Source organism: Schistocerca nitens, chromosome 9, assembly GCF_023898315.1.
Source record: "Schistocerca nitens isolate TAMUIC-IGC-003100 chromosome 9, iqSchNite1.1, whole genome shotgun sequence".
Taxonomy (NCBI): Eukaryota; Metazoa; Arthropoda; class Insecta; order Orthoptera; family Acrididae; genus Schistocerca; species Schistocerca nitens.
This window is the reverse complement of record NC_064622.1, coordinates 399976509-400003359: the sequence shown is the minus strand read 5'-3', so window position 1 is coordinate 400003359 and position 26851 is coordinate 399976509. Positions and strand designations below refer to the sequence as shown.

At 39.7% G+C, this 26851-nt stretch overlaps 1 protein-coding gene across 1 annotated transcript in view; it reads left to right on the top strand.

Moving 5' to 3' along the window:
* LOC126203363 (protein abnormal spindle-like) overlaps positions 1-26851 on the top strand; it is a 153228-nt gene that overhangs the window by 24087 nt on the left and 102290 nt on the right. Inside the window, exon 2 of the mRNA XM_049937660.1 lies at positions 11797-11982. Within this exon, the coding sequence (XP_049793617.1) occupies positions 11797-11982 (186 nt within the window). The remainder of the gene's footprint in view (positions 1-11796; positions 11983-26851) is intronic.

The following is a 26851-nucleotide window of genomic DNA, read 5'->3' as shown; positions in this document are numbered from 1 at the left end:
GAAGGTAGAACTGGGCACGGTGAGTATGCAACAAAAATATTACCTCATATGGCACTGCAGAAGGCAAATCTGACGCCACAAAAGACAGCGCGTCTGTATGAGGATGGACCCATAACAACAACAAAAAATCACCACTTGACAATGACTGTCTAGTACTTGGCCTAAAGCTCTTGGATTTTAAGCCACATGATGTGGCTGAAAGCTTGAGAGAATTTTAGGAGTACATACTGCCTCAAAACCATGCATTCATATATTGTCATGGATACTTGCCTGTAAGTGTAGAGACCATCACACCCTTAGTTTGCTCCAGCTTCTTAAAATGGCACTATCATTTATCTTCAACTCAGACTGTTATCTGAACAGCTCTACAGAAATACCTATTCTCAACAAAGAAACATTCTTTGTATACCAGCACATAACATAGCCTGATTCAGGAATGAACTTCCTTAAAACATCAGGTAAATTAAATGCCTTACAAAGTCCAAAGGTAAGCTACTGATCCACCTGTTATCGCAAAAGCATGCTGTCCCTGCAATTGAAACTGAGCTCCATTTTGGGGAAACCTGTTTCGTTCGGTGTAAAGAGGAGGCAAACGCAAAAGGGTAGGGGTCTGTTAGTTTCCGGCATTTCAAATGTACAGCGAATATTAGTATCTCTCTGGGAAATGGTAGTAAGAGGCAGAAAGGACCCCAGGTGCATTCAGTGTGTATGCTGTGGGGGGGGGGCTCATTCAACATATTGAAGAGGCTATCTCCAGCAGCCATTGAAAGAACAGTGTGCAACCAACTGCAGATTGTGGCACACATTGGAACAAATAGTGCCTGTTTGTGCTCCGAGGTCATACCTGAGTCATTCCAGTGACTGGCAGAGAAGACCAGCCTTGTGCATGGAGTTTCAATGAAATTCACAATTTTGCGGCATTGTCCCCCGAACTGATTGTGGCCCTTTGGTTCTGACTCAGTTGGGAGGACTGAACCAGAGGCATTGGAGGTTCTGTGACAACTAGGGTGTGACTTCCTGGACTTGCACCGTAGGATTGAGAACAGTAGGGTCCCCACTAAATGGGTCAGGTGAGCACTAAATGTCAGAGGCTGCTACTCAGGCAGCTGATGTGCGGGGTGCACACAAGGGTTTTTCAGATGGGGCGACTGTCTATTTATTCCAGATAACAATAGCTGTAGGCAACTCACAAATATCATTCTAGGAATGAAAGCTATGTCTCCCACAGGTGAGAGTATTAAAATACTGTCAAACTGTCAAAGCATTCGCAACAAAGTACCACAGTTTGAAGCGCTCATGAAAAGCAATGAAGCTCACATCATACTAGGTCCAGAAAGCTGTTTGAAACCTAAAATTGATAGCAGTTAGAGTTTTGTGGAAAATTTAAGTGTATTTCAAAAGGATCGACTAATGGGAAATGGAGATGGTGTGTTTGTTGCAGTGGAAAAGAAACTCTAATCCACTAAGACAGAAATTGAAGCTTCGTGTGATATTTTTGAGGCAAGAAACACTAACAGGGGTGGGCATAAAATGATGATTAGAACCTTCTATTGCCTGCTAGACTCTCATCTGATGTAACCGAAAACTGTAGAGAAAACCTCATTTTACTTGTACGTAAGTTCCCTAACCATACTGTAACCATTGGTGGAGACTTTAACAATCCAAACAGTTTTTTTTAGTGTAGGGTGTGATAATGCATCGTGTGAAACAGCACTATATGCCTTTTCGGAAAAGTACCTAGAATAGAAAGATAGAAACCCTACTCATGATGGAAATGTATTAGATCTAATGGCAGCAAATAGACCCGACATCTTTGAAGATGTCCACATCGAAACTGTTATCAGTGACCATGACACAGTTGTGGCAACAGTGATTATCAAAGTACAAAGGACCACTAAACCAAGCAGAAAGATATATATGTTCAGTAAACTACATAAAAGGTCAGTAGTGTCATATTTCATTGGGGAACTTGAAACTTTCAGCATATGGCAGGGGCACGTAAAGGAACTATGGCTCAAGTTTAAAAGAATAGTTAACCACCTATATTTACCTTGTAGAAATGTCTAAAGAAACAGAGAGTACTGCATAGTTGGTGTAAAACAAAGCATAGTGCTATAGACAGAGACGCTGAACGAAACGCTTTTGGCTGTCAAGAGATCAGTGCATGATGTCGTCAATGACTATCATAGCATAACAGAGGATACTGAACTTAAACAGAGAAGGGCAGCATGAATGATCACAGGTTATGTTACCCATGGGAGAAGGTGACAGAGATGCTGAAGAAACTGAACCTGCAGTCTTGAATATAGATGTAAACCAACCCGAGAAAGTCTATTAACAAAGTTTCATGAACCATCTTTAAATTGGAATCTAGGAATATGCTACAGTCCCATACATATGGCTCACATAGGGATTGTGAGAATAAGATTAGAATAATTACAGCACACACAGAGGCATTCAGTCAGTCATTCTTCCTGTGCTTCATATGTGAATGGAACAGGAAGAAACCCTAAGAACTGTTACAATGAGATGTACCCTCTGCCATGCACGTGACAGTGGTTTGCAAAGTACAGAGATAGATGCAGAACTTACCTGATCGAGAACTTTGCCTCCATTGGTCTCGTATGCTGTTTTAAATAAACCTCCAGTAATTAATGGGCTTGATTGGCATTCATTAAAAAAAGTGCACAACACTGCAGCAAATAATTCTTGATCCCTTCATATTTATTGACGTACAGCATTCCGTTTCTTATGGGCAACTTACAACTGGTAGGATTCTCAATATTTGAACCAGATTGGTCAGCCACACTCATTAATAAAGTCACACAGTTAATTGGTGGCACATTAACTCAAAGATACACAAATATGATGGACATACTTCTTCAGCGTACTGATCCATAAATACACATTAACATAATGATAGCTTGATGTGGTCTATAAATATACATTTCAACTGTCTACTGACTACAAGGTATACATTTTGGTAGCGAAACAGAAACTCGCACAGTTATTTTCATTTCAGTTACTTATTGCAGACTGCCTGTTGTGTTGTGCATGATGCCTATTTATAGATGAGTGTAATAAGAAAAATCATAAAATGTTCGATTACAGAGATTTTGCCTCTTTAATATTAACATAACAGATAGCAGCTTTAGAGGACACAAGGAAGTTGCTCTTTTTAACTATGAACTTTAGAACTAAAAAATAGCCAACATAATAGATCCTACTTTATGAGGATGATTTCTGTTTACATGGGGATTCCCAAAGCTTGCTATAAAGTTCAGATAAAGAGAAATTTTCCTTACTGAATAAATAACAAACTAACAAGTTATTCTAGTAAAATTAAGCATTTCTGGAATCAGGAAAATCTGAACTATAAAATTAAGGTACTGAGTTTTAGAAATACTCTATTTAAAATTGGAACTTTCTAAATAGTGAAGATTTTTAATATAAATAGCTTCTAAAATATGAACTGTTTGGAAAAGTAAAACATTTGTTAACCTCTTTACTTTGAAGATAAAAAAAAATTCACGGGAAATTATCCTTTTTGTATTTCTAGCAAAATGATAAACAAGCATGACACAAATGCAAATGAAATATTTTTTGATGATTCATTAAGGCATAAAGGAGGTCCCCATATGTGAACAAAGTCTAAATTTTTGTGAAAAAGTATGAGTTGTTGCTCTGTATTTTCTTTCCCTTTCCTTCAATAAAAGATTTTATTGAGCATATTTATATATTTTATTTGAAACAGTGAACTGTATATGCTAAAGCATTTTGGAAATGTATGATTTCCATTGCAGACTTTTGTTGGTACTCCTAAGCAACTTTGTAAATACAAAAAATAATAATCATACAATAATTTTGCCAATTAATAATTTGCTATTGTCAGTAAATAAGTCTTTATGGTAAGTTTTATGATTAGTTTCAAATCAGTAACTTTCCACTATGCATAAATAATTCCACATTTGATGCATATGTCTCTTATCTTGGTATTGCAACAAGGTTTCATGCAGTTTGAGGGATTCCTTGCCTCAACAGTGTTTGGTCGTTGGCCAGCATTGTACATCCTAACTTCGGAAATTAGTTGCCACACAGCCGTTCTTGGCTTTTTATTCATATTTTCTACATCATCTACACCTTCACTGTCAGGGGAATTCCCTGTATTAGGATGTCCTCTTCTAGCTATTGCCACAATATCTTCACTTTCTTATTGTTTACCTTCCAATTTCATCAAGTTCAGCCAACAGTCTCCAGACAAATCTGAGAGATCGTCATCTCCACAAAATTCCATGTTTTTGTCATAAGAAGAGCTTACAATTGCTCATCAGTTAACATTTCTCACATTGCTGTAGAGTGTAGAAATAAGTTATTTCCATATTCCATTATCAAAGACAAAATTAAAATTAGCAAATCTGCATTACGACCTGAGGTCCACATATGAGGACTTCCAAAAATGTGTTATTTCATAGTAACAAATAAAATATATCTAAAAACAAAGATGATGTGACTTACCAAACGAAAGCGCTGGCAGGTCGATAGACACACAAACAAACACACAAAATTCTAGCTTTCGCAACCAACGGTTGCCTCATCAGGAAAGAGGGAAGGAGAGGGAAAGACGAAAGGATGTGGGTTTTAAGGGAGAGGGTAAGGAGTCATTCCAATCCCGGGAGCGGAAAGACTTACCTTAGGGGGGAAAAAAGGACGGGTATACACTCGCTCGCGCGCGCGCGCGCGCACACACAGACACAAGCAGACACAAGCAGACACAAGCAGACACAAGCAGACACAAGCAGACACAAGCAGACACAAGCAGACACAAGCAGACACAAGCAGACACAAGCAGACACAAGCAGACACAAGCAGACACAAGCAGACACAAGCAGACACAAGCAGACACAAGCAGACACAAGCAGACACAAGCAGACACAAGCAGACACAAGCAGACACACACAAGCAGACACAAGCAGACACACACATACTGACACAAGCAGACACACACATACTGACACAAGCAGACACACACATACTGACACAAGCAGACACACACATACTGACACAAGCAGACACACACATACTGACACAAGCAGACACACACATACTGACACAAGCAGACATATTCAAAGGCAAAGAGTTTGGGCAGAGATGTCAGTCGAGGCGGAAGTGCAGAGGCAAAGATGTTGTTGAATGACAGGTGAGGTATGAGTGGCGGCAACTTGAAATTAGCGGAGATTGAGGCCTGGTGGATAACGGGAAGAGAGGATATATTGAAGAGCAAGTTCCCATCTCCGGAGTTCGGATAGGTTGGTGTTAGTGGGAAGTATCCAGATAACCCGGACTGTGTAACACTGTCCCAAGATGTGCTGGCCGTGCACCAAGGCATGTTTAGCCACAGAGTGATCCTCATTACCAACAAACACTGTCTGCCTGTGTCCATTCATGCGAATGGACAGTTTGTTGCTGGTCATTCCCACATAGAATGCGTCACAGTGTAGGCAGGTCAGTTGGTAAATCACGTGGGTGCTTTCACACGACGTGGCTCTGCCTTTGATCGTGTACACCTTCCGGGTTACAGGACTGGAGTAGGTGGTGGTGGGAGGGTGCATGGGACAGGTTTTACACTGGGGGCGGTTACAAGGGTAGGAGCCAGAGGGTAGGGAAGGTGGTATGGGGATTTCATAGGGATTAACTACGAGGTTACGAAGATTAGGTGGACGGCGGAAAGAAACTCTTGGTGGTGTAGGGAGGTTTTCGTGAAGGATGGATCTCATTTCAGGGCAGGATTTGAAGAAGTCGTATCCCTGCCGGATAGCCACATTCAGAGTCTGATCCAGTCCCGGAAAGTATCCTGTCACAAGTGGGGCACTTTTGTGGTTCTTCTGTGGGAGGTTCTGGGTTTGAGGGGATGAGGAAGTGGCTCTGGTTATTTGCTTCTGTACCAGGTCGGGAGGGTAGTTGCGGGATGCGAAAGCTGTTGTTGTCAGGTTGTTGGTGTAATGGTTCAGGGATTCTGGACAGGAGCAGATTCGTTTGCCACGAAGACCTAGGCTGTAGGGAAGGGACCGTTTGATGTGGAATGGGTGGCAGCTGTCATAATGGAGGTACTGTTGCTTGTTGGTGGGTTTGATGTGGACGGACGTGTGAAGCCGGCCATTGGACAGATGGAGGTCAACGTCAAGGAAAGTTGCATGGGATTTGGAGTAGGACCAGGTGAATCTGATGGAACCAAAGGAGTTTAGGTTGGAGAGGAAATTCTGGAGTTCTTCACTGTGAGTCCAGATCATGAAGATGTCATCAATAAATCTGTACCAAACTTTGGGTTGGCAGGCCTGGGTAACCAAGAAGGCTTCCTCTAAGCGACCCATGAATAGGTTGGCGTACGAGGGGGGCCATCCTGGTACCCATGGCTGTACTCTTTGGTATGTCTGGCCTTCAAAAGTGAAGAAGTTGTGGGTCAGGATGAAGCTGGCTAAGGTAATGAGGAAAGAGGTTTTAGGTAGAGTGGCAGGTGATCGGCGTGAAAGGAAGTGCTCCATCGCAGCGAGGCCCTGGATGTGCGGATTATTTGTGTATAAGGAAGTGGCATCAATGGTTACAAGGATGGTTTCCGGGGGTAACAGATAGGGTAAGAATTCCAGGCATTCGAGAAAGTGGTTGGTGTCTTTGATGAAGGAGGGGAGACTGCACGTAATGGGTTGAAGGTGTTGATCTATGTAGGCAGAGATACGTTCTGTGGGGGCTTGGTAACCAGCTACAATGGGGCGGCCGGGATGATTGGGTTTGTGAATTTTAGGAAGAAGGTAGAAGGTAAGGGTGCGGGGTGTCTGTGGGGTCAGGAGGTTGATGGAGTCAGGTGAAAGGTTTTGTAGGGGGCCTAAGGTTCTGAGGATTCCTTGAAGCTCCACCTGGACATCAGGAATGGGATTACCTTGGCAAACTTTGTATGTGGTGTTGTCTGAAAGCTGACGCAGTCCCTCAGCCACATACTCCCGACGATGAAGTACCACGGTCGTGGAACCCTTGTCCGCCGGAAGAATGACGATGGATCGGTCAGCCTTCAGATCACGGATAGCCTGGGCTTCAGCAGTGGTGATGTTGGGAGTAGGATTAAGGTTTTTTAAGAAGGGTTGAGAGGCAAGGCTGGAAGTCAGAAATTCCTGGAAGGTTTGGAGAGGTGATTTTGAGGAAGAGGAGGTGGGTACCGCTGTGACGGAGGACGGAACTGTTCCAGGCAGGGTTCAATAAATAAAATATATACAAATGTGACCCAATTTTCAACATCTAGAATAGTTACTAAACATTAGGTAGAAAACTCAGAATCTCAGTATAATGTTTAGTCATAATAATTATTTATATAAGAAACCATTTTCTGCACATGACCAGCTGTAAACTACCACACCCTGGTTTTAAAGCCAAGACTTTAGAAGGCCCACACTTGCGGGCCATCTGTCTATAAGCGAAAAAATATGCCTATTTATGGAGAAAAAAAAATGAACAGAGGTTCACATGTGTGGACCAAGGGAATGAAGAGGTTAAAAAAATGGGGGGGGGATTTTAAAATTTTTGGAGAGCAACAGCTAATTGTTTGCTAGAAATTTAATCTCCATGTGTTTCTCGTAAATCATGTATCAGGAATGATTTTTTATTTAAAATATTCCTACAATAACCAAATTTAATATTATTAATAGTCTGAAAACTATCCTGCAAATAATGAATTTTAATGAGATAAAAACAAAAGAAATCGGGTATTGTGTGTAATTATCATATACATGCTAATAATAAAACTACATCTTAAGATAGGGAAAGAGTATGTCAACATCAGGAGTGTATAAGAACAAAATAGTCACACCTTGCTATGTTACATCCCTTATACCTGTATGCAGCTCACTCTTGTCTGGCAAACTCACCTCACCTCCCCTCCACCAAGTGAGGTTGTGCAGTGGTTAGAACACTGGACTTGCATTCGGAGGACAACGGTTCAAACCCGCATCCGGCTATCCTGATTTAGCTTTTATTTGATTTCCCAATGCTGGGATGATTGCTTTCAAGGGGGCACAGCTGACTTCCTTCCCTAATCCGATGGGACCAATGGCTTTGCTGATTGATCCCCTCCCCCAAATCAACCAACCAACCTCCCCCCCCTTCCACATTTCCATCCCCCTTGTTACATGGTTTTCTATTGAAATAATGTCTTTCTTAACATCTATTGTCACTACCATTTCCAATCCTCTCCTCTTTCATTATTATTTTTTCGAGTAAATTAAAATGTAACAATGCAACAGAAAATGCAGCAAAATGGTTCATATGCCGTATCTCTGACATGAAACAAAGGATGTCATTAGGAAAGAGAAATATATTAAGTTATCAGGCATCATCCAACTGGGAACTAATTACATGTGTTGCCTCGTGAGGTTCCATCGTAGGGCGTTTACTGTTTCTAGTGATATTACCAGAGGCCCAGTTTCTTTTGTTTGCAGATGATAAAAACACTGAAGTAAATAGCAAATAAAGTATAGTTTTAGAAAGATCTGTTAATGAAATTTTCATGTTTTGAAATGGTTCCTAGCCATTTCCTTGTCACTAAACTTTGAAAAAACAATATGCAGTTCAAAAGTTTCAAGAGGTTTCCCACCAGTATAAGCATAAAATATGACGTACAGGTAGAAGTTGACAGTGTTAAAATCTTGGGATTAAAGCTTGATAACAAACCCAATGGGGAAGAGGACACCCGAGAACTGCTAAAGTGCCTACGCAAATCTCTATTTGCAATGTGAATGTTGTCAGACATAATTGATATAAAAGTAAAAAGCTGGCATACTATGCTTTCTTCATTTCCATAATGTCAAACAGCATGATTTTTTGGGGTAACTCATGAAGCCTAGCTAATGTTTTACAGGTTCAGAAATATGTGACAAGAATTGTTTGTTGTGTGAAGTCAAGAACATTCTCCATAGATGTATTTAAGTAACTAGGGATGTTAACTATTGTTTCTCAACATATTTATTCTTGAAAAATATCAGTTTTTCATACCAACATCTCAGTTCATGGAATCAGTGCTTCAAATAAGAATGATTTGTACAAAGAGTTAGTCACATAGTTTTGTCAAAAAAGACGTCCATTATTGAGGATCACACATTTTCAGTAATTTGCCAGCAGCCATAAAAAGTTTAACTTCATTAGAAGTTCAGTTAAGAGAAGTCTAAAGGATTTATTGATGACCAACTCCTACTTCAATGACAGATTTCATAGTAGAACTAACTGATGTGTGTATATGTTACTAAAAATATCAAATATATGAGTATTATTACAATCTGACTTAGTACAACTTCATTGCAGCAATGCAATCATTGTAATTAAGTGTTGTAAACTGATTTTTGTGTTTCATGATGCATGGCTGCAATAGCCTAAGAATTATCATATGCTCCTTGACTGTATTAAACATTTACATGTTTTGTGGTAAGTGTGGGATTACATGTTACATGAAAATATGCATAAGTTTTTTTTTATTTAATCCACACCCATGACAACCATTTCACTTGGGATCTGTGAAAGGCACTTCAAAATATTTCTTTTTCTTTCTAGATGTTCATTGTGTAAAGTTTCTCTTTTGAGATGTTCTACATTCTGTGGCTCTCCTCACTACAGAGCTACTGGAAGGAAAAGTAAATGTAATCCAATCCATCCCACCTGTTCCTGATAATATTACACATGGCTTCAAAAGTGCTGAGCTAATAAATATGGTTGTATTTGTAATCATTGCTACTATTATCATTATTAATGCCAGTGTATGTGTGTGTGTGTGTGTGTGTGTGTGTGTGTGTGTGTGTGTGTGTGTGTGTTTTCGTGATCTGATGGAAGAGAGGGCTTTATGGCCTTAACCTGGTCAGGCTAAAAAAAAAAATAATAAGCCTAAATAAATGAAATAAACTGTAGTTTAATTTTTTGCATATTCCATGGTTCTTATTCATAACTTGCTGTGATAAAGAACATATCAGTAGGTTTACAAATGAGACATTTTCTCAGAACAAGTATGGATGCATGCTGCGCATTTGTTACTAAATATAGTTCAGATTTTAATCTACAACAAAATTTGATAACTGTAACAAAGCCACATACATACTACATATTCAGAAATTAGTGGGATTGAAGAAGCTGTCAAGCAGAAATCATTTCAGTTTGTTTTTAAAAGTTTCAGCATCTTCAATTCACAAAATACATGCTAAAATATTTTTATGGTTGCATACTTTCCTCCTTTCTGCACAAAAGTAAGGATCAACTGTAATTAGTGGAGGCTGTTTTTGTTCTTAGTGTTATATTAATGTATGCTGCTATTGTTATAAAATTATATATGATTATTCTCTGCGAGCTTCATTAGAGAGAAAATATATTTAGAGTGTGTTAGTATACTTAATATTTTAAACAGTTGCCTACATGAAGTTTTGTGATGTGCATCAAATGTTATCCTTGCAGCACATTTGTATGCAATTAATACTTTGTGTCTCTGTGTAAAACTGGCCCTGAAAATTAATTCATATGCCATTACTGAAGTGTGCAAAGCAAGCTTATTTTCTAATGCTTCTATTACCAAAATAAAAAATTACATGTAGAGCTTATGTTGATTTGAGACATGTAATTGGTGATCAATATGTTTTACACATTTCCTTTCCCCTTCCTGTATTGTTATAGAAAGTGATATGCCGTACTTTTCACAGAATTCTATAAACTGTTTCTTCTATGTTAAGTGATTGTTCACTGAGAACTAATCAGTAATACTTTGGAATATTTCACTTATGGTTCCTAGAGTTGTTGTAACTGTGGATTTGATAATGGTGCTTTTGTCATCAGTAAAGAACACTGTTAATGAGCTTTCATCATCAGTAAATAAAACTATTTGTACTTTATTCGTGTAAGATGGAAAGTCATTTACATGTACCAAAGACAGTGAGTGAACCACGTGGAACTCCAGTAGATATTTGTACCTGCTCAGTGGAAGATACAAAGTAAACCACTTACTCATTGTTCTACATAATGCAACCCACAAATTCATGTGACATTTTTTGTTACTTTGGGCATCTAGTAGCAGTGTTCCTGCATTTGTGATGCGAATTCAGCAGAAGTATGTGTGGGATGTGGTTTCTGTACCTTGTAGTGTGGAGCTGATTCTGGCTAGTATGGCTGCTCACAGATTCACAGGCTGCAGTAGTCATGAATAAAGTGATCCAGAAAGAAGAGAATTTCTTTCATCCAGTCAATGGTCACAAAAAATTTTGCCCTCAGATTACAGATTTTGGTCTGTGGTGACCATTTTCAGACCTATAGAAAACTGTAGCACATGAGGGTATGTTTTGAACAGATTTGATGGTCACCACAGATTGAAATAGTCACAGAATTTTTTTTGTGAGTGTGGACTGGAATAAAACACCCACTGATTATTGTCCAGCACTAAATTGGCGATTCACTGCTCTGTGGCCTATCTGATCAGTTACAATGGGCAACAGTCTACAGCAAACCATGTGACAATCATGTGGTTATACATGGCAGTTCACTAATGTAGCAGTAATTTCAACCAAATTAGATATTTCGAATGTGTGATAATACTATCATAGTGAGTCACGAGACTGAGTGACGGAAAGATCTGAACATAGTTAATGGTCTTAGCAATAGTAAAAATTTCCCAAAAATTTATTTCTGTGTTACATTTTAAGACAGTGAAATTTATGTATTTATTTTTATAAGTTACATAGTGCACTATTATATATAATTGAGTCTGCTTCCTTTTCTCATTAATAACAGATCACTATATCTCCGCAGCAGAAGCGCAAAATAAGTGATGATGACAAAAGTGAAGACTCGTATGAAAGTTGTCTCATACTGGCACCATTCAACAAATGCCCGACAGTACATTTTGATAATGTGAAACTTGGTACTGTTGCAGTGAGGGTTCTTAAATTGGTGAACCCTTCTCATGTTTCATTGGAGGTAACATTATAGACTACTATGCTTTATTTTATTGCAGTTTTTGATCCTGTTCTGTGGTCAGCATGTTTTCTTTTTTTTCCCGAGGATATAGAATCTTAGTAGCTCTTAGTTTTAACAGACAAATAATAGCCATCCATTGCTTATGTGTGTTACATTTCACAATTCTCTTGGTACCTGTTGCAGGTGCAATTGCAATGTTATGTAAACATGAACAGACATAGGTGCAAATACTTTTGTAATGGATGGACATTTATTTAGAGCATTTGTGACATTGTTCTCACTTTTTTTTTTTTACTGCAACTTTATGGAAGAATATCTGTATTCAGAATAATGTCAATGTATTTGAAAGTATTAGTGAGAAGTATACATCATATTTTGCAGTAACTACACAGGGAGAATGAAACTAAAACAAGGTATTTCCTCTAGTTGGTAATGGAACTGAACATAGGTAGGCCATTTGAGTACACACATATTAAGCAACAGCAGAGTGGGTAAAAAGTGGGACACCAAATAAGATACATGTTAGATATGCTTCTTTTTCAATAGAAAAGGCAGTTAAAAATAATTCTCCTGTTTTTATCTGGAAAACCTTATATCCATATTTTCACATATATAACTGGTTCCTTGATTTCAAAATAATAGAGGGGAAACATTCCATGTGGGAAAAATTATATATAAAAACAAGGATGAGGTGACTTACCGAACGAAAGCGCTGGCAGGTCGATAGACACACAAACAAACACAAACATACACACAAAATTCTAGCTTTCGCAACCAACGGTTGCCTCATCAGGAAAGAGGGAAGGAGAGGGAAAGATGAAAGGATGTGGGTTTTAAGGGAGAGGGTAAGGAGTCATTCCAATCCCGGGAGCGGAAAGACTTACCTTAGGGGGAAAAAAGGACAGGTATACACTTGCGCGCGCACACACACACATATCCATCCACACATACAGACACAAGCATTAGGTAAACATACTTGGAACTTCAAATGTATGATTGAGTAAATAGAAAACCTTGTCCCACCCTTCCTCACTTGTGGGAAACATTTTATTGTGAGCGTTAGTACAGATGGAATGGTGGATGTAAATTTCTGCTCTTAGAAGAGATACTGCATAATTTAAGCAGATGTCTTACCTGTTTCATTACTGTGGCACATTTGATCTGTTTCACAGCTATGGGACATTCCACCACCACCCGTCCCCCATCTCCACACTGTTGTGCACCTTTGGATTGAATGGGCTATTAAACTCACTGTTTAAAAGTTGTCCAGTTTGTTTTTGGGTTTTGCCAGAGGTTGCTGAATTTCCTGTTTATAGTTCTGTTTACTGACAGTTGCATCTTCCGTTCAGTACATGTTTGGACTATGTTTTAGCAAATATTTGTTTGTAAAATGTTTAGTGTTTGATGTTCCTCCCAAAATTTAGTTGAACTTTGGAAATTCCAAACCAGTTTTGAGACTTTTAGAAGAGGCTTACCAGTAGTACAGTAATTTTTCATTACAAATGACCAATGTGTTTCCTTTGAACATAATGTGTAGTAATAGTAGTTGTTAAACAACATAATGCAATAAAAATTTTAGTTACTCTTCTATGAGAAACAGTGTACCAATAGAGATGGGTAATGTGCAGCACTGCCAGGTAAAAAAGAATAGTGCCTATTAAATGAGAAATGTGTGGTTGTGGCATATGAGTGACAGTGTACCTGCAAAAGGACTAAAGTCAAAATCAGTACTAGTTCTCTCTGGTTCACATCTCTATTGATTTACACTGTTATGGATTTTTTGGCAATGAAGCTTGCTAGTAAGTTTATTCTCAGAATATATCTCATTGTTAATATTTAGGGTGGTTGTTGTTGTTATTGTTGTGGCGGTCTTCAGTCCAGAGACTGACGCAGCTCTCCATGCTACTCTATCCCATGCAAGCCTCTTCACCTCCAAGTGACTACTGCAACCTACATCATTCTGAATCTGCTTAGTGCATTCATCTCTTGGTCTCCCTCTATGATTTTTTACCCTCCACACTTCCGTCCAGTACTCAATTGGTGATCCCTTGATGCCTCAGAACGTGTCCTAGCAACTGATCTCTTCTTCTGGTCAAGTTATGCCACAAACTCCTCTCCAATTCTGTTCAGTACTTCCTCATTAATTATGTGATCTACCCATCTAATCTTCATCATTCCTCTGTAGCACCGCATTTTCAAAGCTTGTGTTCTCTTCTTGTCTAAACTAGTTATCATCCATGTTTCACTTCCATACATGGCTCCACCCCATACAAATACTTTCAAAAAAGACTTCCTGGTATTTAAATCTGTACTTGATGTTAACAAATTTCTCTTCTTCAGAAATGCTTTCCTTGTCGTAGCCAGTCTACATTTCATATCCTCCCTACTTCGACCATCATCAGTTATTTTGCTTCCTAAATAGCAAAACTCATTTTCTACTTTAAGTGTCTCATTTACTCCTCAGCATTACCTGATGTAATTCAACTACATTCCATTATCCTCATTTGCTTTTGTTGATGTTCATCTTATATCTTTCTTTCAAGACACTGTCCATTCCGTTCAGATGCTCTTCCAGGTACGTTGCTGACTCTGACAGAATTACAGTCACTGGCAAACCTCAAAGTTTTTATTTCTTATCCATGGGTTTTAATTCCTACTCTAAATTTTTCTTTTGTTTCCTTTACTGCTTGCTCAGTATATAGATTAAATAACTTCGGTGATAGCTTACAACCCTGTCTCACATCTTTCTCAACCTCTGCTTCCCGTTCATGCCTCTTAACTCTTATAACTGCCATCTGGTTTCTGTACAAATTGGAAACAGCATTTTGCTCACTGTATTTTGTCCCTCCCATCTTCAGAATTTGAAAGAGAGTATTCGAGTCAACATCGTCAAAAGCTTACTCTAAGTCTAAAAGTGCTAGAAACGTAGGTTTCCTTTCCCTTAATCTATCTTCTTAGATAAGTCGTAGGGTCAGTATTGCCTCACGTGTTCCAAAATTTCTACAGAATCCAAACTGATCTTCCCTGAGGCCGACGTCTCTCAGTTTTTCCATATTTGGGGTAGCCTGAGATAATTATCAGACATTTAAATTTTGGGTAATTAACAGACGGCCTCCAAATTCCTGTAGGAATCTGAATTTCTGTCAAACAAATTTTATTTTCTATTACAATAGTCTTTTTCATATAGTTATATGTATTTTGATTCTAGTTGTTTTTGTATACAGGGTGTTACAAAAAGGTACAGCCAAACTTTCAGGAAACATTCCTCACACATAAAGAAAGAAAATATTTATTACTTCTCTTCAAATCACATTAATCATGGAATGGAAACACACAGCAACAGAACGTACCAGCGTGACTTCAAACACTTTGTTACAGGAAATGTTCAAAGTTAGCGAGGATACATGCATCCACCCTCCGTCGCATGGAATCCCTGATGCGCTGATGCAGCCCTGGAGAATGGCGTATTGTATCACAGCCGTCCACAATACGAGCACGAAGAGTCTCTACATTTGATACCGGGTTTGTGTAGACAAGAGCTTTCAAATGCCCCCATAAATGAAAGTCAAGAGGGTTGAGGTCAGGAGAGTGTGGAGGCCCTGGAATTGGTCCGCCTCTACCAATCCATCGGTCACCGAATCTGTTGTTGAGAAGCGTACGAACACTTCGACTGAAACGTGCAGGAGCTCCATCGTGCATGAACCACATGTTGTCGTACTTGTAAAGGCACATGTAGTAGCAGCACAGGTAGAGTATCCTGTATGAAATCATGATAACGTGCTCCATTGAGCGTAGGTGGAAGAACATGGGGCCCAGTCAAGACATCACCAACAATGCCTGCCCAAACATTCACAGAAAATCTGTATTGATGACGTGATTGCACAATTGCATGTGGATTGTTGTCAGCTCACACATGTTGATTGTGAAAATTTACAATTTTATCACATTGGAATGAAGCCTCATCTGTAAAGAGAACATTTGCACTGAAATGAGGATTGACACATTGTTGGATGAACCATTCGCAGAAGTGTACCCGTGGAGGCCAATCAGCTGCTGATAGTGCCTGCACACGCTGTACATGCATGGTACGGAAACAACTGGTTCTCCCGTAGCACTCTCCATACAGTGACGTGGTCAACATTACTTTGTACAGCAGCCACTTCTCTGACGCTGACATTAGGGTTATCGTCAACTGCACGAAGAATTGCCTCGTCCATTGCAGGTGTCCTCGCCGTTCTAGGTCTTCCCCCGTCGCGAGTCATAGGCTGGAATGTTCTGTGCTCCCTAAGATGCCGATCAATTGCTTTGAACGTCTTCCTGTTGGGACACCTTCGTTCCGGAAATCTGTCTCGATACAAACGTACCACACCACAGCTATTGCCCCGTGCTAATCCATACATCAAATGGGCATCTGCCAACTCCGCATTTGTAAACATTGTACTGACTGCAAAACCACGTTCGCGATGAACACTAACCTGTTGATGCTACGTACTGATGTGCTTGATGCTAGTACTGTAGAGCAATGAGTCCCATGTCAACACAAGCAACGAAGTCAACATTACCTTCGTTCAATTGGGCCAACTGGCGGTGAATCGAGGAAGTACAGTACGTACTGACGAAACTAAAATGAGCTCTAACATGGAAATTAAGCGTTTCCGGACACATGTCCACTTAACATATTTTCTTTCTTTGTGTTTGAGGAATGTTTCCTGAAAGTTTGGCCTTACCTTTTTGTAACACCCTGTATGTTTAAAGCAGCATTTGTCTAGGAAAAACCCAAAGCTTTTTATTTCAACAAATTGTAAATTAATTTTTCAGTGTACCAGTACATCAAATGTACATAATTTTCTTGCAGAGTTATCAGTCTACATCAAACACTTTTCCAGACGTTATTGTGGCAGAGAAGAGAATTTCGAAAAACTAAGTGTTTTCATATGCTTTGGGGTAATTTTAAGACAGCATATTGTGGTTAATCCTGCAAGATAAACTTGATTTATTCAAAGCAGAAAGAGCTACAAGAGAGAGAGAGAGAGAGAGAGAGAGAGAGAGAGAGAGAGAGAGACTGACTGACTGACTGACTGACTTCGTATTAAAGATGACCCAATCTTAATGACATGAGTTTCTGCCTAGATACATTGAAAACAAGTGAAAGATCTGATTTAAGTTGAAATGAGATGTTTTAAAGTGGCAAGGATAGGATAAATATTGAGTGTTGTTGAAAGAACTAGTGGAAGTTGTTTCAAAATATTTTTTCTTTTGATGCACTGAATCTGGGGATTTCCTCACAGTGATGAATGATTTGTGACAGTAAAATGCTGAAAAGAAATAGCTAAAAATACACTTAGGCACAAAATATGTAAGTATGCTTATATGAGAATAGGACAAGTGGTCAGCCATGGCCTTAGTGAAGGAATGGTCTTGCCATTTGCCGGAAATGATATAAGAAAACCTAAATCAGGATAGCTTGACAGACCAGTTACCATCCTCCTGAATATGAAATCAGTGTCTTAACAACTGCACTGCCTCATTTGTTTGGCTCATGTTGTAGAGTGTTCTTAGATTTAGACACAATTTGCTGCAAATAAAAAAATTACAAAATAATATATATATTATAATTCAGCAATTCATAGATGCACGCTCTAAGGGCATCTGATGATGATTGCTCCTGGATCCTGAACGATGCATTGCCACTTGCGCCAACTCCATTCTGTTCAGAAAACTTAATACAATACTAGACCCGTGAACATGCAACTATGCCCTGTGCACATCTTCATCTCATACTCAGTCCACCTGAAATTGAGTCAGCATCCCCCCTCTCTCCAGGATGAGTGAGATGTTGAGCTCAGGAGAATGACTAGACATTACTATAATGCAGTATAGAATTTGGTACGTACTGTGAAACAACTCTACATGAATCTCAAAAATATCACAGTTCTCTTTAAAATTTAGAAACATTAAATTGTGGCTATGAAATATTATTTACACATAAAGCTCTGTACCTTTTAATGCTCATTGTTTTATAATTGTCAAATAAATACCCAAATACAGTGACTTGGCAGTATACATTTAGTTTTGCAGTTATCTTCTGCTGTGCTTGTGGAAGTCCTTTAAAAAATCCAGTCAGCACCTCCCTGAAAACTTCTCTGTTAACAACCCACCTCGGCTTTGCGTGGGCAATAGTAAGTACCTATCGCTGAATGATTTGTGTAGTGTAATGATAATTTTGTTTATGGACCACTGCTTTGAGTTATGGCTCAAATTCTTGTGTGAGCTGCATCCCCTTGGCTGCCACTAGACTCCAGAGCCAGTCCAGCACAAGATAAATATCACGTCTTCTCTCATTTCTCCCCAGGGGCTCAGCATTTGTTTGTTGGATATGGGCTTGGCGACACCGGGTTTCTGAGCTGGAAACTGGTAAGTGCTGCCAGTTTTCTGTTATGGTAACCTGTGGTCATACTTCAGTGACCACCATGTGGCGCAGTGGTGGAATGTTACGTGTTTCAGAGAATGGGGGCCTTGGCTTCACCGCCTGGACCGTGAGGAATGTACACACCTCCAGGTGTGCTGCGTACATAAGGTGAATGGCTGTCGATATCAACAGTCTCTGGGGCAACTGCCATGCCTCAGGTGTAAAGGCTTGCTCAACCATGCAGGGCTCTGTCTGTCTGTTTCCCTAGCATCTCATGGTATCCGCATAGAACAGTCTCATCAGACTACTACTACTGACGGGACGGGTGTAGGTAGCACCTACACCCACTCATCAAAGAGAGAGCTTGGTTGGTCAGTCATCTTGAGAATAAGTCATGGAATCATAGTAACAGGGCACTAGTGTGCTAGAACATTTTCATTGTAGTCAAAAGATGGGGGAACCTTTGAGGTCTCTGCTTTCTATATTCACAAGGTGTTGGAGGGTATTGTTGGGTCCCTAAAAAGCGCCAAACGACTGTGTAATGGAGCACTTCTAGTTGAAACTGCTGATTCAAACAAAGTATCTAAGCTTGTGGGTTTTAAGGCCTTAGGTGAGACTACCCACTTGAGGCTGAGTTGCATTACACTCCCAGCTTCTATAAAGGAGTAGTTGCCTGCTCCAATATAATGGAGATGGACCATGTGTGTTATGTGAAGAGTGGAAAACTATGGGCATCATGGAAGTTCAGAACTGTTTGAAGAGTGTCAATGGCACATAGGAAAAATCTGCAACGCTTATTGTAATGTTTAGCACTCCAGAATTACTAGAACACATCCTTCCAGGCTATATCCATCTTAAGGTTCACTCATTTGTTCCTAAACTGATGCGATGCTTCAGATGTCAAAGATTTGGCCATACCACTATGGGGTGTAATGTGAAGACAATGTGTGGAAATTGTGGATGCTCAGCTCACGAATTGGGCAATTCTTGTACACTTCCTCTGAAACGTATAATCCGCTTTGGAGATCATCCAGTATGGAGCAGAAAGTGCGAGCCTTCCAAAAAGGAAAGGAAAATTCAGAGTTGAAAGTCACTAGCTGCATACCCTATGGTGCAGCTAAAAAACCTTTCAAAGCTGTGCAACCTCTTGTTTTTGCTACTTCTTTTGCGTTGGCTCTTAAACAGCGAATCATCAAGTTTGACGCCTCCACACAAACTCTTACCACAGATTCCAGTATGAGCACATGCACTTCCCAATGTACCTGTGAGGGAAAAACTACACTTGAACTGGAAATCAGTCGGAAGCTGTCAGCGATGGGCTTCCATCCTAAGCCACATACTGCTGCTCACCATCAGAAGTCTACTAAGCCACCCCAAGCAACCAGCTAACTCCTCCCATACGTAAGGAAAAACATTCCTCAAAAAATAATTCAAAATTTTGAAACTGGCAATTAAGCCTTCAGATCGGTGAGCTCTCTCGCTCTCAGATGGGGACTTTCTCTTTAGGATGTGAAGATATGGAGTTACACTTGGAGTAACTGGAGAGCCGGCCACCAGCTAACATTGTCCCTGACCTCTGAGGGAGAAAGAAAAGACCAATAATTACTAATCAATGGCTCCCACAGGGACTTCTGTTTCAGTGGAATTTAAATGGATACCAGCCACATTCGGAAGAATTATAGCTCCTAGTACAGGAGAAACCGTTCTGCGTCTACTTACAAGAAATTCATTTTAAAGTCACCAACACACCTGCGTTAAGGGGTTACCACCCCTACAGGAAGAGTTATTACTGGAGGCAGGGCTAAAGGTGGAGTTGCTGTTTTCATTGAAGACAGATGTCACTCTTATCCTGTCACATTTACCACAGCCATACAAACAGTTGCCATGACAGTTCTGTCATAATTTAACATCACAGTGCGTTCTTTATATCTTCCAACTCATGGTCCTTTGTATGCAGACGCACTGACAGAACTCTTCCAGGCACTCCCACACCCATTCCTCCTTGCGGGGGACTTCAGTGCACACAATGTGCCATGGGGCTCAGCTACTACTTGCTGCAGGAGTCCAATTATCAACTGACTCAGTGTTTGCTCCCCGGCTGTTGTAGACTCGGTACAGTGGGAAGTGGCTACAGATATTCACATTCTAGTGACCACTTCACAGTGTGGATCTGTGTACTGACTTGGATGGTGGTCGACAGGGGCCCAAGAAGATGGATGATTCAAAGGGCAACTTGGTTGCAGTACAGTCGACAGACTATTTCTGAACAAAAGGATTGTGCACAGTAGACGGTGGCCCATATCGTTCTGGGATCCAAAGGGCTGCTGCAAAAGTCCATTCCCTGGTCTGCCTGCACCTTGGTGGAATGGTGACTGTCGCTTGGCAGTCAGAGGCAGACGAACAGCTCTGTGGAACTTCAAACACCATCCAACTACGGAAAACCTACGTGCCTTCAGGTCTGCAAGTGCACATTCAAGGCAAGTGATAAAAGAATGAGAGGAGGATTCCTGGAAGGAATTCATGGTTTCACAAATCGATCCACTTCCACTCACTTCCACTGCATGAGTTTGGGAACAAGTAGGGTGGATTTCAGGTAAGGGCAGTACTCATCTCCTTACAGACTTGTCGAGAAATGGGGCTTGTGGACGCGTTTAAAGACATGGCTCAGGTTTTAGCTGAACCCTTTTTTGCAGTCACCCCGTCATCCAGAAAAGCTCCTGCATACAACTATGGAGATGTGGAAGCCCCATTTCCTTTCACTTTATGAGGAAGGCTACAACTTTCCATTCTCCATGTAGGAACTGGAATCAGCTCTGTCTGTGGCCAGACACACTGCTCCGAGACCTAATTGAGGTTCATTATGCCATGCTCCGTCATCTGTGCCCTGAAGCAGAAGGACAGCTTCTCTCTTATTTCAATCAGATCTTGTTTGATGGATAGTACTCCACACCTTGGAAGAAGACAATATTAATTCCATTATGGAAACTGGGCTAGGGCTGTAGCACCCCTAACAGTTACTGGAGTGCGGCACTGTGTGTGGGACACAGTAGCACTCAAGAATGGTAATTGCTAGCTTGAGCCTTGTTTTGGTCACTAATTTTTTGTTTTGATTTAGTTTGAGTACCTGTCGTTTAAATATAACCTTCATCAAATACATTGTAATCAACACATATCTAATTGTTACTCTCCATGAAAACTGAAAACTGTCTCTCACCTTATTTCTAATTACATAACCGAGCGAGGTAGCGCAGTGGTTAGACACTGGACTCGCATTCGGGAGGACGACGTTTCAATCCCGCGTCCGGCCATCTTGATTTAGGTTTTCCGTGATTTCCCTAAATCGCTCCAGGCAAATGCCGGGATGGTTCCTTTCAAAGGGCATGGCCGACTTCCTTCCCCATCCTTCCCTATCCGATGAGACCGATGACCTCGCTGTCTGGTCTCCTTCCCCAAAAACAACCAACCAACCAACTAATTACATATCACGAACAAAATTCCAGATTTCATTTTAAATATAAATTTGTTATTGCGTATCTTTTGTAAAAGGTAGTTTATGATGAAAAATATTATTTAAAGGCAGGAAATCATTTTATTAGCTTTGTAATTACACCCTGGATACGAAAAAACCACATTTACTGAAAAGAAAACACAGAAGTTACACACAAGCCAAGAATAAAGATATTGACAGCAGAGTCATGGAGCAGCACATAAATATAGACGTCAAGGAATTTTTTCTTTTCTTTTAACACTTCCCCCAAAAGAAAAAATCATGAAATTATTGCTTTGTCTCTTGCATGCCAATTTCTGAACATAGAAAATTAAATCGAACTCATTCAAGGGGTTTCGTCAAAATATCTGCCAACTGGTTGTGTCCATCAATGTGTTCCAAGAAAATCTTACCGTTCAGATATCTTTCATGAACATAGAAATGTCGGACCTCTATATGTTTAGAACGTCGATGATATTCTGGATTTTTTGCTAACTTCAATGCACTAGCATTGTCAATGTAAAGAACTGGAGGCTGCCCCGACATTTCCACTAATTCTGATAGCAGACGACGTAACCAAACTAACTCTTTCGCTCCTTCACTAGCTGCAGTTATTTCCGCCTCGGTTGTGGATGTGGCCACTACTTTCTGCAACTGACTTGTCCATGACGCTGCACCACCTGAGTACTTTGTGAGAATTCCAGTTGTTGAGCGCCTTGTCCGGTTATCACCTGCGAAATCTGCATCAGCGTAAATCTTTAACTCTTCTTTTTTATTATATACAATTCCAAAATTTAAGGTCCCTTTCAAATACCGGAAAATGCGCTTTACTCTATTCCAGTCTTCAGTGGTTGGTTTCTCCATAGCTCGAGCAGCTTTATTGGCTGCAAAAGTGATGTCTGGACGAGTTACTGTTGAAAGGTACATGAGACAACCAATTGCTTCACGGTAGGGTACAGATGACGAAACTTCTTCGTTTTGATTATTGTCCTCACGTCCAATTGGAGTTGAGATTGTATTGCATTCTGCCATTCGAAATCTTTGCAGAATTTCTTCTGTGTATTTCTCTTGACTTATCATTATTGCTCCATCTTCATATTGCTTTATTTTTATGCCAAGAAAATTGTCAAGACTGCCAGTTGTTATTTCGAATTCATGTTGTAAAACATCCATAAAAACAGCAATTTCTTTCTTGTTACTGCCGACAATCAGGCCATCATCAACGTAGATTGCCACATAAAGGCTATTTCTATTTTGTCTACGATAAAATAGGCATGGGTCTGCATCACTGTTTGAAAAACCAGCTTTCTTCATGAATTCAACAAAACGTTTGTTCCAGCAACGTGGCGCTTGCTTCAACCCATAAAGACTCTTTTTTAAGAAACACACTCGACCTGTACTATCTTCGAAACCTTCTGGTTGTTCCATATATACTTCATCTTCAAGTATTCCATTCAAAAAAGCTGTCTTTACATCGAATTGTTCTAGCAGCATTTTCTTTGAAGCAGCTACAGCCAACAGAGTTCGTATGGTGTCATAACATGCCACAGGGCTAAAGGCGTCGTCATAATCAATTCCTGCTTTCTGAATACAGCCTTTTGCAACCAATCTGGCTTTAAAGAGAGTACCTCCATTGACTGCAACCTTTCGCCGTAGAACCCAGCGGCTTTGCAATACTTTGGCATTCTTCGGACGGTCAACCAGCACCCAGGTATTGTTTTTCTTTAGTGATTGAAGTTCTTCACTAATAGCTTGCATCCATTCTTCCTTCTCGTTTGACTGCAATATTTCTGAAAAACAGTTTGGATTTTTGTGTTCATGTGCATCAACTTTTGTTGCCATACAAAATTCACCACTTTCCATCCAGGTTGGTTTTCTTCGTTGTCTTTTATTCTTCTGTTTCTCTTCATTAGAAGATTCAGCAGCTTCTGCGTTTAGAAATTCTGTTAATTCTTTATTTTCATCATATTCACTCGACTCTTGACTTTTTCTAGAATCGAGAGTGCCAATTTTTTCTTGAGTTTGGCTTCCTCCAGAAGTGTACAGCCTAGGAGATTTACATTGGTCGTCTTTAGATGAATTCAGATCATTAAATTCTTCCTGAGGGACTTCAAATTCAACATGATCACTATGTAAATCACAAACAATTTCTGGCTTAAATTTCACATCGTGACATAACACTACTTTTTTTAGATGGAATCCAAACTCTAAACCCATCTTTGTCATTAACATATCCAACAAGTTGTCCAAAAACTGCCTTATCATCAAACTTGGAACGGAATTGTTTGTTAATGTGAACATAGCAGCCTCTGCCAAAAATTCTGAGATGATCAAGTTGTCCTACTGGTCGATTAAACCATAGTTCATAAGGGGTTTTATTTTCAACTGAAGATTTTCCAGTGTGATTTATTAGGTAGACTGCTGTGTTACATGCCTCTGCCCACAACCCTTTAGGTAATTTACTCGGATTTAGCATTGACCGGGCAGCTTCAACAATGGTCCTATTTTCCTGTTCAGCCACACCATTTTGTTCAGGAGTGTAAGGAGGAATCAGTAGCTCTATTCCCCTGTCTGCAAGCAGTTCACTGACATTCTTATTGTTAAATTCTTTGCCACCATCGCATCTAAATTGTTTGACAACATGTCCATTAGTTCGTGCTTCATTTAAAAACTGCTTAAGCACAGTACACACTTCACTTTTGTGTCTTAAAAAGAAAATTCGACGAAATTTACTAAAATCGTCTTTGAAACATACATAACAAAGATTACCTCCAAAAGATTTCGTGCTCATTGGTCCATTGACATCCGCATGGATTAATTCCCCAGTACTGGTAGCGTGTATTGTTCGTGTTTTGAATGGCAGCCTATGCATCTTTACAACCGCACAGCTGTCACAAAATTTACTCTTGGCACCTCCACATTAATGTTCATTTCTTTTAAAATATTCTTCACATGTTGTTTATTTTGATGACCAAACCTTTCATGGTACACTTGCAATGTTTCGGATGAAGTCATCAAGCTCACACGATCCATTTTTGCATTTCTAACAACACACATGTTCAACACATAAAGTCCATTTTTCACATAACCTGTCATAACAATATTGCCACTGACTTGTTTTCGAACACAGACATTATTATAACTAAAATTAGTACTGTAGCCTCTGCAGGCAATGGCTCTCACAGAGAACAGATTAGCACTTGCATCAGGGACGCACAAAACATTGTCCATTCTAGCATTGTACCATTTATTGTTTCGTCGAATTTGGATGTAAACTGTTCCTTGACTGTACACACATATTTTGACATCTTGTTTTCCCAATGAAATGACTTGAGGAACATCAAATTCACTATACGAAACAAAATACTGTTTGTTGGGAGTGATATGATTTGTAGTGCCACTGTCGCAATACCATTTATTTGGGTCACTGTGATTACTGGTACACACACCCATAGCGTATGAAGTAAATGCAGCGTCTTCACTTTCTCGCTTCTTCTCTTTTCTTTTATTGCTGTCACGAGTGTTCTGTGAACACTCTGCTGCCCAGTGACCTAATTGTTTGCATATATTACACGGAAACTTCTGTTTTAATTGTGACTTCATCATCTTTACTTGCTGATTACTTGTTTGCCATTTTAGTTTTAGAAACGACAAAAGCTGCACTTCCATTAATGTCTTGTTCACGCAGTTCAGTAGTACAGAGTTTTTCAATCAATAAATTCAAGCTTTGCTTTTCTGTCTGTATCGTATCCCAGAGATCCTTAAAATTGTCGTAGTCTTTTCCCAGTGTAGACAAAATTTGACCATTTAAGATTCTTTCAGATAGCATATTTTCTTCATGTTTTGCTAATTCATCGTTCAGGTCCACAAATAACTTTTGCAGTTTGGCCACATGTGCACTAGTATCTTCCGTTTCATCACATTTAACACGGAAAAATGTTTCAATCAACATATTCAAACACTGAGTACTGCTACGTTCAAATCGGGCGCGTAATTTGTCCCAGATTTCTTTAGCATTCTTGCACGTTAAGATGAGTTCTGCAACAGGTTTACTTAGTGCACTTGCTATAAGACCTGCTACCTTTGCGTCGTCCTTGTGCCATTCCACATATGCTTCTTTTTGTGCACTTGTCGCATCTTGCGGCAACTCTACACGTTCACGTGTACTGTTAATAATATCTTCTAGTCCATATGAACGCAGCACCATAGAAATATGCCATTTCCATTTGGCCCAGTCGTCAGGTCCTTCAAGCTTATCAATGCTGACCTTATAATCGCCGCTAGCAGTCATGTTTCTTTACAGACATAAGCTCATTTCAAATATTGTTTTAACTAAACTATGTTGTTTGCCTTTACAGGTGTTCTGGGCCCATAACCTGATGAAAAATATTATTTAAAGGCAATAAATCATTTTATTAGCTTTGTAATTACACCCTGGATACGAAAAAAAAACACATTTACTGAAAAGAAAACACAGAAGTTACACACAAGCCAAGAATAAAGATATTGACAGCAGAGTCATGGAGCAGCACATAAATATAGACGTCAAGGAATTTTTTCTTTTCTTTTAACAATTTATAAAGACCATTTAAATTAAAACAACATTAATAATTGTTTTATTTCATCTTAACATATTTTAGACTTCGCACAAATGCTCATAGAATATGCACCTTTTGTAAAAATTTGCATCAGCTGGGAACCAAACATCGGCCACCCACGTGGCAGGCGATCGTTCTATCACAGAGCCACGTTGCCCACCAATAACTCGTCCTATATTTTGCAAATTGAAGGTGCTCGGGAAACTTCAAAAGTTGATTTTCTTCAATTCTCGAGAGTTGCACCAAACAGCTTTGGGTGATCAATATTAGAAGGCTGAGCTTCCCATATCATAAGTATAAAAAATCACAAAAATCCAATTTCCTTGTGGTCTCCTTTTTAGATGTAACAATCCACATCCTATTTCTGATCTCCAG